Source organism: Heloderma suspectum, chromosome 10, assembly GCF_057233095.1.
Source record: "Heloderma suspectum isolate Gila_16-S chromosome 10, 16-S_ref, whole genome shotgun sequence".
In the NCBI taxonomy this organism is placed as follows: domain Eukaryota; kingdom Metazoa; phylum Chordata; class Lepidosauria; order Squamata; family Helodermatidae; genus Heloderma; species Heloderma suspectum.
This window is the reverse complement of record NC_139467.1, coordinates 9,826,769-9,842,529: the sequence shown is the minus strand read 5'-3', so window position 1 is coordinate 9,842,529 and position 15,761 is coordinate 9,826,769. Positions and strand designations below refer to the sequence as shown.

Below are 15,761 nucleotides of genomic sequence, written 5' to 3'. Positions count from 1 at the left end.
TCAGTGGTGGGTGGGCTCAAAGGCAAAGGGGGTGAGGCCAAAATACAAAAATACCACCCTGTTTTAGCTCAAAGCTCTTCCTGTCAGTAATTCGGCCTTAGGAGAGGCATTTCAACCTTTTTTGGGGGGGAGGGGAACCTGCACAAAAGCTGGGAAACCTCTCAAATATAGGTAAAGCTGTGCACAGATGGCCTCTTAAAAATCTCCAGCCTATTTGTGGGCAGAGAAATTGGGGAGACAATTTCTCCCACAGTTTCTCACAGCTAGGGCTCCCTATTGGCAGGGGTTGTAGCACAGCTTCTCTCTTTTGTCCTAAGGGGGTTTGGTTTATGCGCTGCTTCCGTAGGTGGCAACACCATCAACTGTGTTGAGGCTTCCACTTTTTTGAAGCAGAAGTTAGAATTTCTTTTGGTGGCATTTTTGAAAAAAGATGTCCTCTTCATCATAGGGGATTGGAATGCTGAAGTAGGAAGTCAAGAAATCACCAGGATAACAGGCAGGCATGGCCTTGGTGTACAAAATGAAGCAGGACAAAGGCTAATAGAGTTTTGCCAAGAGAACATGCTGATCATAGCAAACACTCTTTTCCAACAGCACAAGAGACGAGTCTACACATGGACATCACCAGATGGTCAATATCGAAATCAGATTGATTATGTCCTTTGCAGCCAAAGATGGAGAAGCTCTATACAGTCAGTAAAAAAACAAGACCTGGAGCTGACTACGGCTCAGATCATGAGCTTCTTGTTGCAAAATTTCGGCTTAAATTGAAGAATGTAGGGAAAACCACTAAACCATTCAGGTATGACCTAAATCATATCCCTGATGAATATACAGTGGAGGTGAGGAATAGATTTCAGGGATTAGACCTGATAGAGTGCCTGAGGAACTATGGACGGAGGTCCGTAACATTGTTCAGGAGGCAGCAACGAAATCCATCCCCAAGAAAAAGAAATGCAAGAAAGCCAAGTGGCTGTCTGATGAGGCTTTACAAGTAGCTGAGGAAAGAAGGGAAGTGAAAAGCAAGGGAGAAAGGGGAAGATATATCCAACTGAATGCAGAGTTCCAGAGAATAGCAAGGAGAGACAAGAAGGCCTTCTTCAATGAACAATGCAAAGAAATCGAGGAAAACAACAGAATGGGAAAGACTAGAGATCTCTTCAAGAAAATTGGAGATCTCAAGGGAATGTTTTGTGCAAAGACGGGCATGATAAAGGACAATGAAGGCCGGTACCTAACAGAAGCAGATGAGATTAAGAAGAGGTGGAAAGAATACACAGAAGAACTATACAGGAAAGATCTGAATGTCCCTGATAGCCATGATAGTGTGGTCACTGAACTTGAGCCAGACATCCTCGAGAGTGAAGTCAAGTGGGCCTTAGGAAGCATTACTAACAACAAAGCTAGCGGAGATGACAGTATTCCAGCTGAGCTATTTCAAATCCTAAAAGATGATGCTGTTAAATTGCTGCATTCAATATGCCAACAAACTTGGAACACTCAACAATGGCCGCAAGACTGGAAAAGGTCAGTTTACATTCCAATTCCAAAGAAGGGCAACGCCAAAGAGTGTTCAAACTACCGCACAATTGCGCTCATTTCACATGCCAGCAAGGTGATGCTCAAAATCCTACAAGCTAGGCTTCAGCAGTATGCGAACCGAGAACTACCGGAAGTACAAGCTGGGTTTCGAAGAGGCAGAGGAACTAGAGATCAAATCACCAACATTCGCTGGATCATGGAGAAAGCAAGAGAATTCCAGAAAAACGTCTATTTCTGCTTCATTGACTACGCTAAAGCCTTTGATTGTGTGGATCACAACAAACTGTGGCAAATTCTTAAAGTGATGGGAGTACCAGACCACCTTACCTGTGTCCTGAGAAACCTGTACGAGGGTCAAGAAGCAACAGTAAGAACCAGACATGGAACAACTGAGTGGTTCAAAATTGGGAAAGGAGTACGACAAGGCTGCATATTGTCACCCTGCTTATTTAACTTATATGCAGAGTACATCATGAGAAACGCCAGATTGGATGAATCACAAGTCGGAATTAAGATTGCTGGGAGAATTATCAACAACCTCCGATATGCAGACGATACCACCCTAATGGCAGAAAGTGAAGAGGATCTAAAGAGCCTCTTGTTGAGGGTGGAAGAGGAGAGTGCAAAAGCTGGTTTGAAACTCAACATTAAAAAAACGAAGATCATGGCATCTGGCCCCATCACTTCCTGCCATATAGAAGGGTAAGAAATGGAAGCAGTGACAGATTTTACTTTCTTGGGCTCCAAGATCACCGCAGACGGTGACGGTAGCCATGAAATTAAAAGACGCTTGCTCCTTGGGAGGAAAGCTATGGCAAACCGAGACAGCATAGTAAGAAGCAGAGACATCCCCTTGCCGACAAAGGTCCATCTAATCAAAGCTATGGCTTCCCCAGTAGCAACGTATGGCTGTGAGAGCTGGACTATAAGGAAGGCTGAGCGCCGAAGAATTGATGCTTTCGAACTGTGGTGCTGGAGAAGACTCTTACGAGTCCCCTGGACTGCAAGGAGGTCCAATCAGTCCATCCTAAAGGAAATCAACCCTGAGTGGAAGGACAGATACTGAAGCTGAAGCTCAAATATTTTGGCCACCTAATGCGAAGAGAAAACTCTCTGGAAAAGACCCTGATGCTGGGAAAGACTGAAGGCAAAAGGAGAAGGGGACGGCAGAGGATGGGATGGCTAGACAGCATCACCGATGCAATTAATATGAACTTGAGCACACTCCGGGAGAGAGCGCAGGACAGGAAGGCCTGGCGTGCTATGGTCCATGGGGTCACGAAGAGTCGGACATGACTGAACGACTGAACAACAACAACAACAATCCCTGCGAGGTGGCCGAGGGTGCTGTGTGTGTGTTTTCTCTCTCTATTTCACATCATTCCATCACTCTGCAGCCTCCCAGGCCACCTGCACTTCCTGAACTGAAAAAGCCCCATGGGAGGAATTGCCTCAGGATGTCTTCCTTGTGATGGCTTTACCTGAAGTGTGGGAAGCCGAGAAGGTGACAGGCTGCCACAGAGGTTACTGTTCAGTGACAGACAGGACGTTCATGCACCCTCCTCAGCCTCCTCATAAGTAAGGTAAGCCCAAAAACCACAAACCCAGCCCATGAGAACTTCTCCAAAATTTCTCCTCCTTTGGATTTCTTTTGGAAAGCAATTTCTTTTCTGCCAAATTGAATGAGAATGGTCAAAAAAATGTGGGAGAAATTTTCAGCACAGCACTAATTATAGGTGATTGGAAAAAGGGGGTTGAGTGAGTGGAAGGGGGACCATCTGTGGAACCCTGAAGGACCAGACTGGGACCCCAAGAGGGCCAGATTTGGTTGCTGCTCCTGAGGTTCCCCACCCCTGCTGTAGTGGGCAGTGGAGGAGGAGAGATCTGTGACTTTGAATGTCCCAAAGCCAACTCAGCACCTCATACATCTACACTGCGAAGCTATATTGTTTGTGGCAGTTTAACCGTCATCTCTTCCCCCAAAGAATCCTGGGATTTGTAGTTCAGTAAGGGTACTGAGTGAGTGGGAGAGAGAGAGATCTAGCCCCATACACCCCTCCCATCCACGCGCACACACCTTCACAGAAGTTGACAGAACTATCATTGCAGACTTCTCTGGTGGGAAAAGGGAGGACAGTTAAGCCAGCCTAGGTCTGTAGCACAGAGACAGCCCCAGATGACTTCCAGATGCTAGGAAGAGCCCTAGCGCCAACAATCCAAAGGCATTTCAGGGGACCTTTCTCCCTCTCCCTCCCTCGCCCCAGGATCCCTGAGTGAGGGGCTGTCCCCTTTAGCCAGTCATGACGCTCCACTTTTAGGGGGAGAGACCAGAGCCAACTGCCCAGCACAGGGCAAGTTCCTTCCTGCCCTTCGGTTCCATCAAGGTAAAATCCCTTTGAACTTAGTGGTGGATTAAAATTCTTTGCTATAGTCGTAGTCTTGGAGAGGAAGGATCCTGGGTCCCATCAGCAGAGGACAAGGCAGGACAGAAATTTAGGAGATCGATTACTTGCATCCCAGGATACTGGAATGGGTCGTTTCCCTGAGGGGCAGACGAGTTGAGGAAGCATCTTTCAAGCCAGAGAATCACCTCTTGATCTCGGAGTAAATTGATTCTGTCCTCCGCAGTAACTCCTAAAATAACAACAACAACAACTGGAAAGGAATCCTGTTATAAGAAGACTGATAGTGGGTGGCGGTGGATGGAAAGGATTAATCTCCTTCATCATTTAAGGATGAAGAAGAGACAAAGCTCACTATAACTTCCACAGCTCCAGTGGGGAGACCCAACTAAGCCTCCCCTCCATTTGAGAAATGAAATTGGGAAAGGTGGACATAGCAGGGTCTTCTCAACAGCAGCCCTTGCATTGTGAAATATTACCTAGAGATATTTCCTTCACATTTCTATCAAGCTGGCAGATATGGTTTATCGTAGGAATTGGGAGCCTCTGGCCCACAGGCCATATCCGGGGTGCAGGGGTCCCCATTTGGCCTGTTAACTTCTCTCCCAAGCCACGCCTTTCTCCAGTAGGGAGATGCTCTTATGTCCAATTAGCTGCTGTTCCAAGACAAGAGCATTGCCCTGCTGGAGAGGGGCATGGCCTGGGAAAGAAGATGGCAAGGGATGATCCAACACATCTCAAGGGCACCAGGTTGGGGGAGGCTGGATTAAAATAAAACATAAGGCAAGTTGCCACATCTCAACCTCAGCTCCTCACCAACAATATGGGAATAAAAATAACAGTGGCCTACTTTACAAGGCCGTTGGAAAGAACACTGAGATAATGTTTGTGAGGTGCTTCGAATACTCTAAAAAATGCTATATACATTATTTTATATAAAAAGTCAGCTGTAAGCCTGTAGGTAAAGGCCTTTGTCTTTTGTATTATACAGCATCTAGTTTTCATTTACACTCTTCATAACAAATACTGCAAGTACAGTGAGACCTACAACAAATGCTGTAACATAGTGCGCTCCTGTTCACATTCTAGCCAGCCAGGCCACGGAGGATTGTCATTGAGCTGTGGAGGGTGGATAGATCCCCACTGAGCATTTTCCCCCTCACTATCTTTTGCATTTCTTCAAAACTTGGAGTTCCCCTAAGCTTGCTGATCCCTCCCTCTCACGTGTGGCTGGTGCCATTTTAGCTGCATAAGGTGCTTGGAGAATGGAGATTGCAGTTAATATATCTGAAATGAAATGAAATGGCTAGTTGGGACCATCCCACCCGAATAAGAACATACCATGTAGTTTGAGTCCAACCTGGGGCAGGTCCCTGGCAGAGGCTGTGAAGAGACAGACACAAAACATGAGCAATGAAAGAGGTTAGATAAACATACAAGGCAGGGGTTCATTTTGACCCTTCTTTTGCAGAGGTTTTGCCCCTTTGGGGGGAGATGTTCACAGGTGATGGCCCCCGGCTGTTCTTTGCAGGGGGGAAAACCTTTTTACGTAGACTTGTTTTCCAAGCAGGCCCTAACATTTGCCATGTGTAGCCACAATGTATTGTGGAGGATGCTGGGATATGCCCTAGAGCAGGTGTTCTAGAGAAGATTCAAATTTTTGAATCTTCGAAGATCATGCCTGAATTAGAAAAAAAAAATCGCGGAGAAGCCACAATTCTTCGAAGATAATGCCTTAATTTTTAAAAAAAATTCGAAGCGGGGGATAGGAGGGGGTAACACTTAGTCTCATTTGAAGGGACAGAACAACCCCCTGCTCAGTGCAGGAAGCGTGATTCCCAGGCGGTCGTCCATCCAACTACTGACCGGGGCTGACCCTGCTTAGCTTCCGAGATCAGACAAGCGCGCGCACATCCAGCCCTTTGCTTGTTGCTGAAGAAACACTGAGTGCTGAAGAAGCTATGTGATCAGTAGCCGGAAGACGACATGGGGCCGTCAAGAGCTGTGATTGGACAGGAGGGAAATACAAACACCGTCGTATATGGACAGGCAGGGGAGGGGACTACGACCAGATACGGTAGCGAAGGCGGAAAATCAGAGCACATTAAGGGGAAATACCAAGATATCAGGGTGATGAAAGCGGGAGCATGGAAATGGGAAATTCCGGTTCCAATTCGTGGCGGGTACTATGTAGTGTGAAAGACCGGCGGTGAAACCTCATTGGAAGCGAAAAAACCCATAAGTGTAGATCGGCCCCAAGTCACCTCTTCCTGCCTCCTAATCCACTGAATCCCATCAAGCCTCATTTTGTGAGACAGACTAAGGAGAGGTTAGTCAAGAGCACTTGGCCGGTCAGTGCATGCACTCACAGGGAGCGGTCCAGACATGGGGAGTGGTTCCTTCCCTTCTGTCTTCGGCAATTTCTCTGGCAAATCCATCACCTCATAAATGGGTTCCTTATCACCTGGAAAGCAGAGGTTAGAACAAAACAGTGACATCACCAGTAACATCTGTTGAGTGTGCATGCGCGTGCGTGCATGTGTGTGTGTGTTCTTATTGCTGTTAGCTCGGGAGGCTGGCAAACCTGCCGTACAAGTCTGGCCTGGCACATCCCTTTGTTAGGCAAACTACAGGCAATACACTGCCACAGGAACTAAATAGTTAGCCAATTGCTTCTTGATACAGGACCCTTTGAGGACTGACGTGAACAGGATGAATGAGGCAGACCCCTAGCTAAAGTTGACACCATCTAGCTGTCTTGTGTAAAGCAGACTGAACTGTGGAGGAAGGCACAGGGTCAGACACTCTGAGCTAACAGCATTTGGAGGATGCTGGTTGCCTCTTGAGCGATTTGAAGTGGGAGCGGTGGATTTTGCCTGTCTGAGCTCCACCTATGCACCACCTGCACGTTTCTAAATAAGCACAAATACTACAAAATGCCAAGGAGCCTCCAGTAAGTAACCCGCTTGCAAAGGAACCAAACCTGGATAAACACTGCACCCCTGGAACCTCTCGCCACTCTGGGAAGCGTGCTCATTACAGTTATAAATCAATCCTTCCTCCATCAACCAGAACAGCATATACCAAAGGTGTGGAACTTCAGGTCCATGAGCCCATTCCGGCATACCTGGGGTCCCAATCTGGCCATCTAGCATTCTCCAGATGGCCTCACCCTTTTTCCCCAGCTGCCTCTCTTGTGGGGGGTGGGGGGGTCCCGGCTTTTTCTCGGGCAGAAAGAGGTTCCCCACCCTGGCGCACATTTTATCCTCACAACAACCCTGTGAGGTAGACTAGGCTGAGAGAGTGTCTCGCCCTAGAGCTCCCAGCGAGCTTCATGGCTGAGTGGAGATTTGAACCAGGGTCTATCCAATCCTAGTCCAACATTCTGTCTACTGTACCACATTGACTCTACTCTTTCGTGTCAAGCCCATTAGATCAGCCTTACCCAACCTGTGGTTTGCCAAGCTGAACGCAGTTAAAATCCATGTATACTGCCCCTACCAGAGCTGCCATAATGCAGTGGAGGCTGGTGGCTCCGATGTCTGTGGGGCAGTGAATCCGCTCCGGGTTTCAATCAGAACTCTAAAGGAGTTAGAGTTTGCACCTTGGATAGCTCCTTTAGTGTTCTGACTGGTTTTCACAGAAACCCAGAGAGTGAAATCCCACTGACATCGGAGCCACTGTAAGGCTATTGCTGCTGCCTACCTGGGACTGAAAATTAGGGAGAGGGCCCCTGTCAAGGCCACCGTACATGGCTGATGGGCTACATTCAGCTTGATGGATCACAACAAGTTGCACACAGCTGTGCCGGGCCTGCCCACCCTCTTCTGTAGCTCATAAAGTCTAGCCTCCCAGAATCCTTTGCTCTAAGAAGGGCCTGGTCACACATGTGGCTTATTATTGCAGGGTTAGATGCAATAATCTAACCGTTTGGTTTCGGTGCATCAGTCCCCAGAAGCAACCACAGGGCACTTGTGTACAGCCTGACCTCATTCTTTGATCATCTGCATGTCAAGTACAAGTTCTGAGGAGGTGACACATGTCATAAATGCAACCCCATACTGAACCGGAAGGAAGGAAGGAAGGAAGGAAGGAAGGAAGGAAGGAAGGAAGGAAGGAAGGAAGGATTACCCATACAGGAAACTCTCACTCTCTCTCCCAAGCTCCCCACCATGCTATTCTCAGCAGCGAACAGAGTTTGATGTCTTGGGGCTCATCATATCAGTCCCCATCAGCTGCGCCCCCATGGAATGTCCAAAAATACAGGCAGCTGTGTTGGTCCATATCAAGAAACTGGTTCTAGTCATTTTCATCTAGGTTGAGCAGATCTTTTGTAAAGCGAATGGTTCTTAATGGTCCATTCTGTATGAAGCAACCCCAAAATACTTTCCATAACAACGAGGAAAATATATGGCGCCTGGGAAAATTCATCCCCTCAATCTGTAGTACTGTGAGGACTATAGCTAAGCTCGGGGGGGGGGGGGGGAGAAAATTGTCGGGGCGGGTGGCAGATAATATCAGCATCCCTACTAGTAAAAAAAAAAGTGCAGGCCCCTCGCCCTGCAAGCCCAGGCTCCCCTACACCCCTGGTTCTCAGAGACTTGGGGGGGGGGATCCCAGGATTCCCAAACATTCTAGAGCAGGGGGGACACACTCACCATGTTTGGGTGCTGGTGGCTTTTTCATTCTTGGATCCAGTTTCACTGCCATCCTGAAAAGAGAGTGGAATGGGTCAAGAATTGTCCTTGAAGGCTACAAGAGTTCCTAAACTTAATGCATCTGTGCACACAGACCCCACTTCAACATCGGGATAAGCAAGCAGACATTCTTTTCTGCCACTGAACTTGCAATAGAACTTGGCATTTCTACAGTAGAGGCTGGTGGCTCCAATGTCAGTGGGGTGGTGAATCTGCTCCGAGTTTCGGTCAGAACCAGTCAGAACTCTAAAGAAGCTATCCAAGGTGCGGACTTTAGAGTCCTGACTGGTTCTGACTGAAACCCAGAGCAGATTCACCGCCCCACTGACATCGGAGCCACCAGCCTCCTTCCCCAAACTTCGCAATGACTTCAGATCTTGAGATTTAGAGATGTGACATTTAATATTTCTAAAATATTTGCAGAAAGGAGGTTTATGGGGGAGGGGGGCACTGAAAATCAACCCTTTTCATGCCCGTGCACACACACACACAGCTCTCTCAATCAGCGAGATGCTATAATGTCATGGATTACAATGCAAATTTAAACGCACACCTACACTTTAGTTCTATCCTTTTCTAAAGCAAAAGAATGTTCTTCCTATTGCACAGATGGGACCAGCATTATGTCACAAACCTATATCAGTTATATCCAGGCAGAGCTTCTCTCAGAGAATTCTAAGAAATGTAGATTGATAGTAGGAGAAATGCTAATAATTTTTCTGTAAAGATGCTGACAACTCACCCTCCATACACACAGTAAAAGGTAAAGGTAAAGGTGTCCCCAACCAGTCGTGTCCGACTCTAGGGTGTGGTGCTCATCTCCATTTCTAAGCCGAAGAGCCAGCGCTGTCCGAAGACACTTCCATGGTCATGTGGCCGGCATGACTGAACACCGAGGTGCACGGAACGCTGTTATCTTTCCCGCCGAGGCGGTACCTATTTATCTACTTGCAATTTCTTGCTTTCGAACTGCTAGGTTGGCAGGAGCTGGGACTGAAGATGGGAGCTCACTCCGTCACACGGCACTCGGGTCTCGAACTGCTGTCCTGCTGACCTTCCGGTCTGCAATTCAGCGTCTTAACCACTAAGCCACTGCAGCCCCTTCCATACACACAGAGAGAACTACATTTCCCAGAATTCTTGGCAAAGACAGAATACCTTTGAAGCCAGTTTAAGCCTGTAGCAAAGAGAAGTGCTCAGGAATTCCCATTCCCATTAGGAGAGCTGTCTTTGGTCCCGCCAAAGACTCTCCCTTGTTGTCCCTTACCCTGTGCCAGACTCTGCCTTGTGTAAGACAAACCGGTAGACCAGGACGGCACCCAGAGCCCCAGCTAGCAGGATGCCCACCATGACTCCAGCCACAATCCAACCCAACATCAGTGGGACTTTTGTCGGCTCCTTGATGGCTGGCATCTGTGTGGTGATCACTGTTGGAGCTGGACTGGTAGTCGCTGAGCCTGTAAAGGAGAAGGGACCATTGTGTTAGCATCTGCATCAGGTGGCCCGCTGGGACCAAGGTCCCTCGAACATGACCTTTTCAGTTGCGGTTAAGCTGCAATGGAGACAATTTCATTCTCATAGCTCTTTTATCTTCACAACAACCCTGTGATGTGGGGTTGGCTACAGGTTTGGCTTTGGGGTGGGGCCCCTTGTATGTTGGTAAGCCCCCCACACACACACACACCAGAGGTACTCCAATGATTGCTGGACAGTCAGCCTGGAGACGCCATTTCAGTTTCCAACAACACCTCTGGGCCGGCCCTATCATTAGGCAGAGAAAAGCAGCTGGTTTGGAGCTGTGGAAATGGTGCATTAGTTAATTATTATCACTGTTTTTTTACTACCAGGACAGGAGAGAGGCACATCTGGGATTTTCTACCTATGAAGCCAAAATAAAAAGTCGATCAGTTTTGAGTACTATGCACCTTGATTTGGGGGTTTAGGGGCACTGTTTGCTGCTCTATCTGAGGCAGCAGATGGGTCTCAGACCAGCCCAGGTTCTTTCAGGGCTCTATAGGAAATTTTAGGGCACAATCCCATGTATTTTTATACAGAAAAAAGTCTTACAACACCCAGCATTCGCCAGCCAGCTGAATGGGGAATGCTGGAAGCTGTAGGACTGTTTTCTGTCTAAACATGCATAGGGTTGCACCCTTCATATTTCAAAGAAGTCTTCAAAAATTCATTAAATCAGTTTTTTAACCTATTCGTTGACGAATCACTTGACAAAGTCAACATATATTTGCATACAACTAAAACAACTGTTTTGAAGCGGGGGAAACATACTTTGTATACATTGCTTTGTATACTGTACTGTGAAGAGGCGTCCCTTCCAGCAGCCACTTTGATTAGTACTTATGTTTAAAAACAGCTCTTGTTTTTTAAATACATTTTCCAGTTAATACAGGATGCTTTTTTTTTTTAGTCAGTTAAAAAGATTGTGAGTTAATCCACCTAGCCCAGCCTTTCCCAATCTGACGGTCTTCCAGATGGGTCAGACTACAACTCCCAACATGCTGGCTGGGGATTATGGGAGCTGTAGTCTGACACACCTGGAGGCCCGCTGGGTTTGGAAAGGCAGATGTACAGGGAGGAGTTTTAGGGGAGCAAAACACTCACTTGCCAACTGCAGTTCAATGGTGCCCTTGAGGGTTCCTTTGGGCCGCACCAGGATGAGCACTGTGTACCGTTTGAAGTCGCCGAGACGGACCCCGCTGATGAGCAGCGAGCCGTTGGGGAAGCCAAATTCCCTCTGCGTGTGTTGGACGCCATTGCGCTGCGGGCGGCCGGTTCCGGGGAAGTAGCTGAAGATCCGCGTGCCCCCATCCGTCCCCAGCCCTCGGAACCAGCTGAACTCACGGATGGTGCCAGTCACATTTTGTGCAGACAGTGTGACGTTCCCGCCCTCGGCCGGGAACTCAGGAATAGACACAATGGAGACATTGCCAGTGACCGCTCGGATCGGGGGAATGCAGAAGCACAGGAGGCCGGCTGATGGGAGTAAGGGAGAGAGAGGTTCAGGACAGAAGACCCCGGTTCTTCGCATCATCCCCTGCACCCGACTGCCTGGAAAGCTCTCCCTGTCCGTCACTCATCATGCTGTTACAGCGCCTCTACACTACAAATTGAAACCGGTTTCAAAGCTGTTTAATACATTTCAATTGTTGATCCACCAAAAGGAGTGTTCTCTGACCATGCAGAAATGCAAGCCTTTTGCTGGATTCACGATCTACACGTTTTTGTAGGAGAATAAGTACATCTTTGCTGAGTTACCAGTTTAACGAGACATTTACGGGTGCAATCCTGTACATGTTTAGACAGAAAAAAGTCCTGCAACTATGCTGGCTAGGGGATGCTGGGAGTTGTAGGACTTTTTTCTGTCTAAGCATGCATAAGATGGTCCCCTTAAATCAGTTTCAAACCTGTTCACAGCTGCCAGCAGGGGAACTCATAACATGCCCAAACAGCACCACCCCCTATCCTTTTCTAGGGTTCCCAACTTTTTAACCTGCCCTGCCACTGTGTCTTTAACTGTAACTTCAGTTGCAGACTTCAGCTGGCTATTGTGTCGATCTCCATGCTGTGAAGAGTTTGACCTCCTGATCCATGCGGATCAGGCTGGTGTTAAACTCACAAGAGCAGCAGAGGCCAGGGAAATTATTTCTCTGCTCACTTGGAAACCTTGCCTTCTTCCCACTTCCAAGCCTCTCACTTATGCCCACTCATCTCTTTCAATTCCCTGTGCTCCAAATCTATGAAGCACAGTTGCCAACTTTCTTTTTTTACTGTGCCTGTGCCTTTAGCAGCAGCTCAACCCACAAAAATTAAGCAGGTGAAGCTTTTCCTCCTCATGTTATCTCCATGCCAGGAAAAAAAGAGTTCCCCTTCATAACAGAGTTGTTAACTTTTGAACTGGCTTAGCTGTCCTTTCCCATGGTTTGATCTGCAACAGTGAGGAGGTGATCCTTTTCCATGCAGCAGTGCAGCTAAGCAATTTTTAGACCCTGGACTTAAAGTTCGGGGGGAGGGGGAGGCTTTAGACAGTCTTGTGTATTGCTTCTGTTGTGAAGCATACAACTAACATTTCTCTCCCGCCACCTCAGCTACCACTGCATGCTTTAAAAGTGTTTCTGCATTCCTGATATGTAGAACAGCAACCACAAAACTGTTTGCCTAGCCTGATTTAAAAACACACACACACACACACCTCTGAGCATGTGTAGTTTTGCATTTTAAGCTCACTTAAATCATAGTACCATCATGACTATGGGAATACAATGATGTTTGCTCCGCTGCCTTCATGCCTTCATCACCTGCTGCTCTCTGGGCAGTCATTTGGGGAACCACCACCACCATCACCCCGGCCTGCAGGGCCCTGGTCTTTAGCCCTACGGCCCAACCCAAGCTCCCATGCCATGAAAAAAGCATCATCTGCTGATTTCTGTATATTATCATCAGCCCTCTGTTAAAGGCAGAAAAGCAGGCCAGGCTAAGTGTTCCCGTCAGTTGTGCAAGCATGTGTATGTGTCTGACTGAGTTCATACAACATGCTAACCCACACTCAATGGTTGAGTGTGGATTGTTGTTGACATTGAACCATGGGTGGCTGTTGTACTGTGAGTTAGTGTGTTGTCTGAACGCAGTGCGTTTTCCACAGCATGGCTTTTTAACCATGCAGTGTGGCTTATTTTTCTCAACAAGCCACCTTAAGAACCCATGGTTTGTTCTAGGGTTGTTCAGCATGGCTAACAAGCCACACTGCATGGTTGACAAACCACTCCGGCTGCGTTCAGACAACACGATAACCCACCCTGCAGAAAATGCACTGCGTTCAGACAACATAATAACCCATGGTTCAGCAACAACCCACACTCAACCACTGAGTGTGGGTTAGCATGTTGTGAGAACCCAGCCTGTGTGTTTAAGTTCGGCAATGTAAAGGGTGGCCTCCTTGCTATTGCTCCATCCCAGGTCTAGTACTCACCTGCTAGGAGAAAACCCATACGAAAGAGATCCCGGCTCCTCAAAGCCTGTGTTGTCCGTGCCAGAAACAGATCCAAGAACATCTTTGGGGGGGGGGGAATACTCATCCAAGAGAGAACAAGTCTTTAAGGCTAAGATGGTCACCGTGTGGCCAGCCAGACGCCTGGCTTCCTTCCTTGTTCCATCCTACTGGGAGAATTCTCAGTGTTCCTGAGCTGGGGCCAGTCTTGATCCTGGGATGACGGCAGACTCTTGAGCTGTTTCCTCCCGGGTGTCTGACCAGCCTCGTGGGGAGGGGGGCAGTGAGGCTGGGGGGGAGAGAGAGAGCAGCATCAGCCAAGGCCAGAGTCAAAGCCACTCAAGCCTGACTCATGGGCTGCCAGGAATGTCCTTGAATATTAAGAGGTTGCTTGCTGAAACCAAGAGGCCCAGATGTGCTGGTTAAGTGCCTTGGCAGGGAGCAGATATTCTGCAAAAAAACCTCACCTCCTGGGAATGGAACCAGAGAGCCTCCCCCACCCCTAGTCTCTAACCTCCTAGCCCATAGGTTCCTCTCCCCTACCCTATCCCCAGAGCTCAGGAAAGAACCCAGGAGTCCTGGCAATGGCTATTTTGCTCAAGTCCAAGCTATTCCCCTATAAAAGCGGGGGAAGGGGGGGCTGATTCCCTGCAGTGGTGGTGGGAGGTAGAAGGGGTGATTGTGGCCTATTGGGGCAAGCACAAGAGAATGGGGATGAGTAATTAGGGTGGGGTATGATATTTGGGGGGTTGGAAAGGTCAGACATCCATAAGACAACACCAGCCAGACCCCTAAAAAAGGCCCAGAAATGCTCACTTCCAAACTCAGAACAGCTGACTTCTGAGTAATGTGTAGGATCAGGCAATAATAAAAACTAGGATCCCACGCCCCCTGCTGCAACCCCTATACAGCACTCCTTCCTCAGCCCCCCCCCCCCATGCAGTAGATAGGAGCTGGGTTCTCTCTCACCTTCAGCAGAGGAGGCAAAATCTACCGGGGATCCTCCAAAGCGCCACCGTCACAGGCTGCTTTGTGGCTTCATCTCCCGCCCGCCTTCCTCCTCTCCCTTGGGCTTCTCATTTACACATTCCCAGGCCTGACCTACCTGATGGGTTGGATTGCAGGATGACAGAGAGACGGGAATAGGTGGGGCTGCTGCACTCCTTTGGGCACAGGAAGGCAGAGTGAGTGAGAGGCGTCGAGGCACCAGGCTGTATTTACCAGTGCCGTGGCATGCAGAATCACCATTGCTAGCAAAAGCTGCACTGATTGGATTTCTGCCTATTGTGAAGAAAAGGCGCAAGAGTTAGCAGTCAAAGGGTGGCCACTCTCAGTTAAGGCCTGGAAGAGATACTGGCAGTGAAATTAGAGAAGAGGTGCCAGACAATGAATCCTAAATTTGACTGTATTAAGAAGAGTTCTAAGTTGTTGTTGTTGTGAGTTTCTCTGTGTCATTTTCTTCTGCTGTCTTTATGTGGGGGTGGGGGCACAGTGCATCTTACGGAAGGTATTCTGGGCTTGGGAGAGGTGTGTGTGTGTCAGTGCACTGTTTTCTGGGAGTATATCAGTTTATAGGGGCGCAGAAGGAAGTACACTGGCTATGCCAGCAATACCAAAAAGAAAAAGAAAAGCACCCCATCACCAACAGTTGGCAAGTCTGCTGTATTATTCAGTAGATGTGGAGCAGGTTTTTCCAGGATGCAAGTAGTTTCCTTGCTCTATAATGGACCTCATTTAGGGTTGCCAACATTTTTAGGGTGCCTTTGAGAGCAGCTCAATCTGCACACTTTAGCAAATGACCGCCGTGATCTGCATCCATGTCGTGAAAAGCTTCAGTTCCTGTTAAAGGCACAGGTGCAGGCCAGGCTGGTTTTCCCTGATCAGTTGGCAACCCTAACCACGGGCCTTATTTCCCCATAATGCTCAGAAAGGGCTGTCTCCTCTCCGGGTGTGCCGTGCTCTGGGCCAGGTTTCGAAATATGCTGTAAGCAGCATTGTTGAGGTTGGGCTTTGTGCGAACGGATCACCCAGAGGTTACCACTGGTGGAGGCGGGGCTGTGTGCTGGCGAGCGTGGAGTAGTTGGACTGGGGCCGGCTGTTTTTCATGCGCTGCTGCCT

General features: G+C 48.3%; 1 protein-coding gene across 1 annotated transcript; it reads right to left on the bottom strand.

Moving 5' to 3' along the window:
* Positions 1-2,172: 2,172 nt before the first annotated feature.
* Positions 2,173-13,932, bottom strand: CEACAM19 (CEA cell adhesion molecule 19). The gene is made up of 7 exons (XM_084814331.1): positions 13,626-13,932; positions 11,261-11,632; positions 9,909-10,098; positions 8,603-8,655; positions 6,314-6,408; positions 5,286-5,327; positions 2,173-4,176 (listed from the first exon to the last, which is right to left on the bottom strand). Exons 1-7 carry the CDS (start codon positions 13,729-13,731, stop codon positions 4,129-4,131), a joined length of 906 nt encoding a protein of 301 aa, XP_084670457.1. The 5' UTR covers positions 13,732-13,932; the 3' UTR covers positions 2,173-4,128.
* Between the last annotated feature and the right edge of the window lie 1,829 nt (positions 13,933-15,761).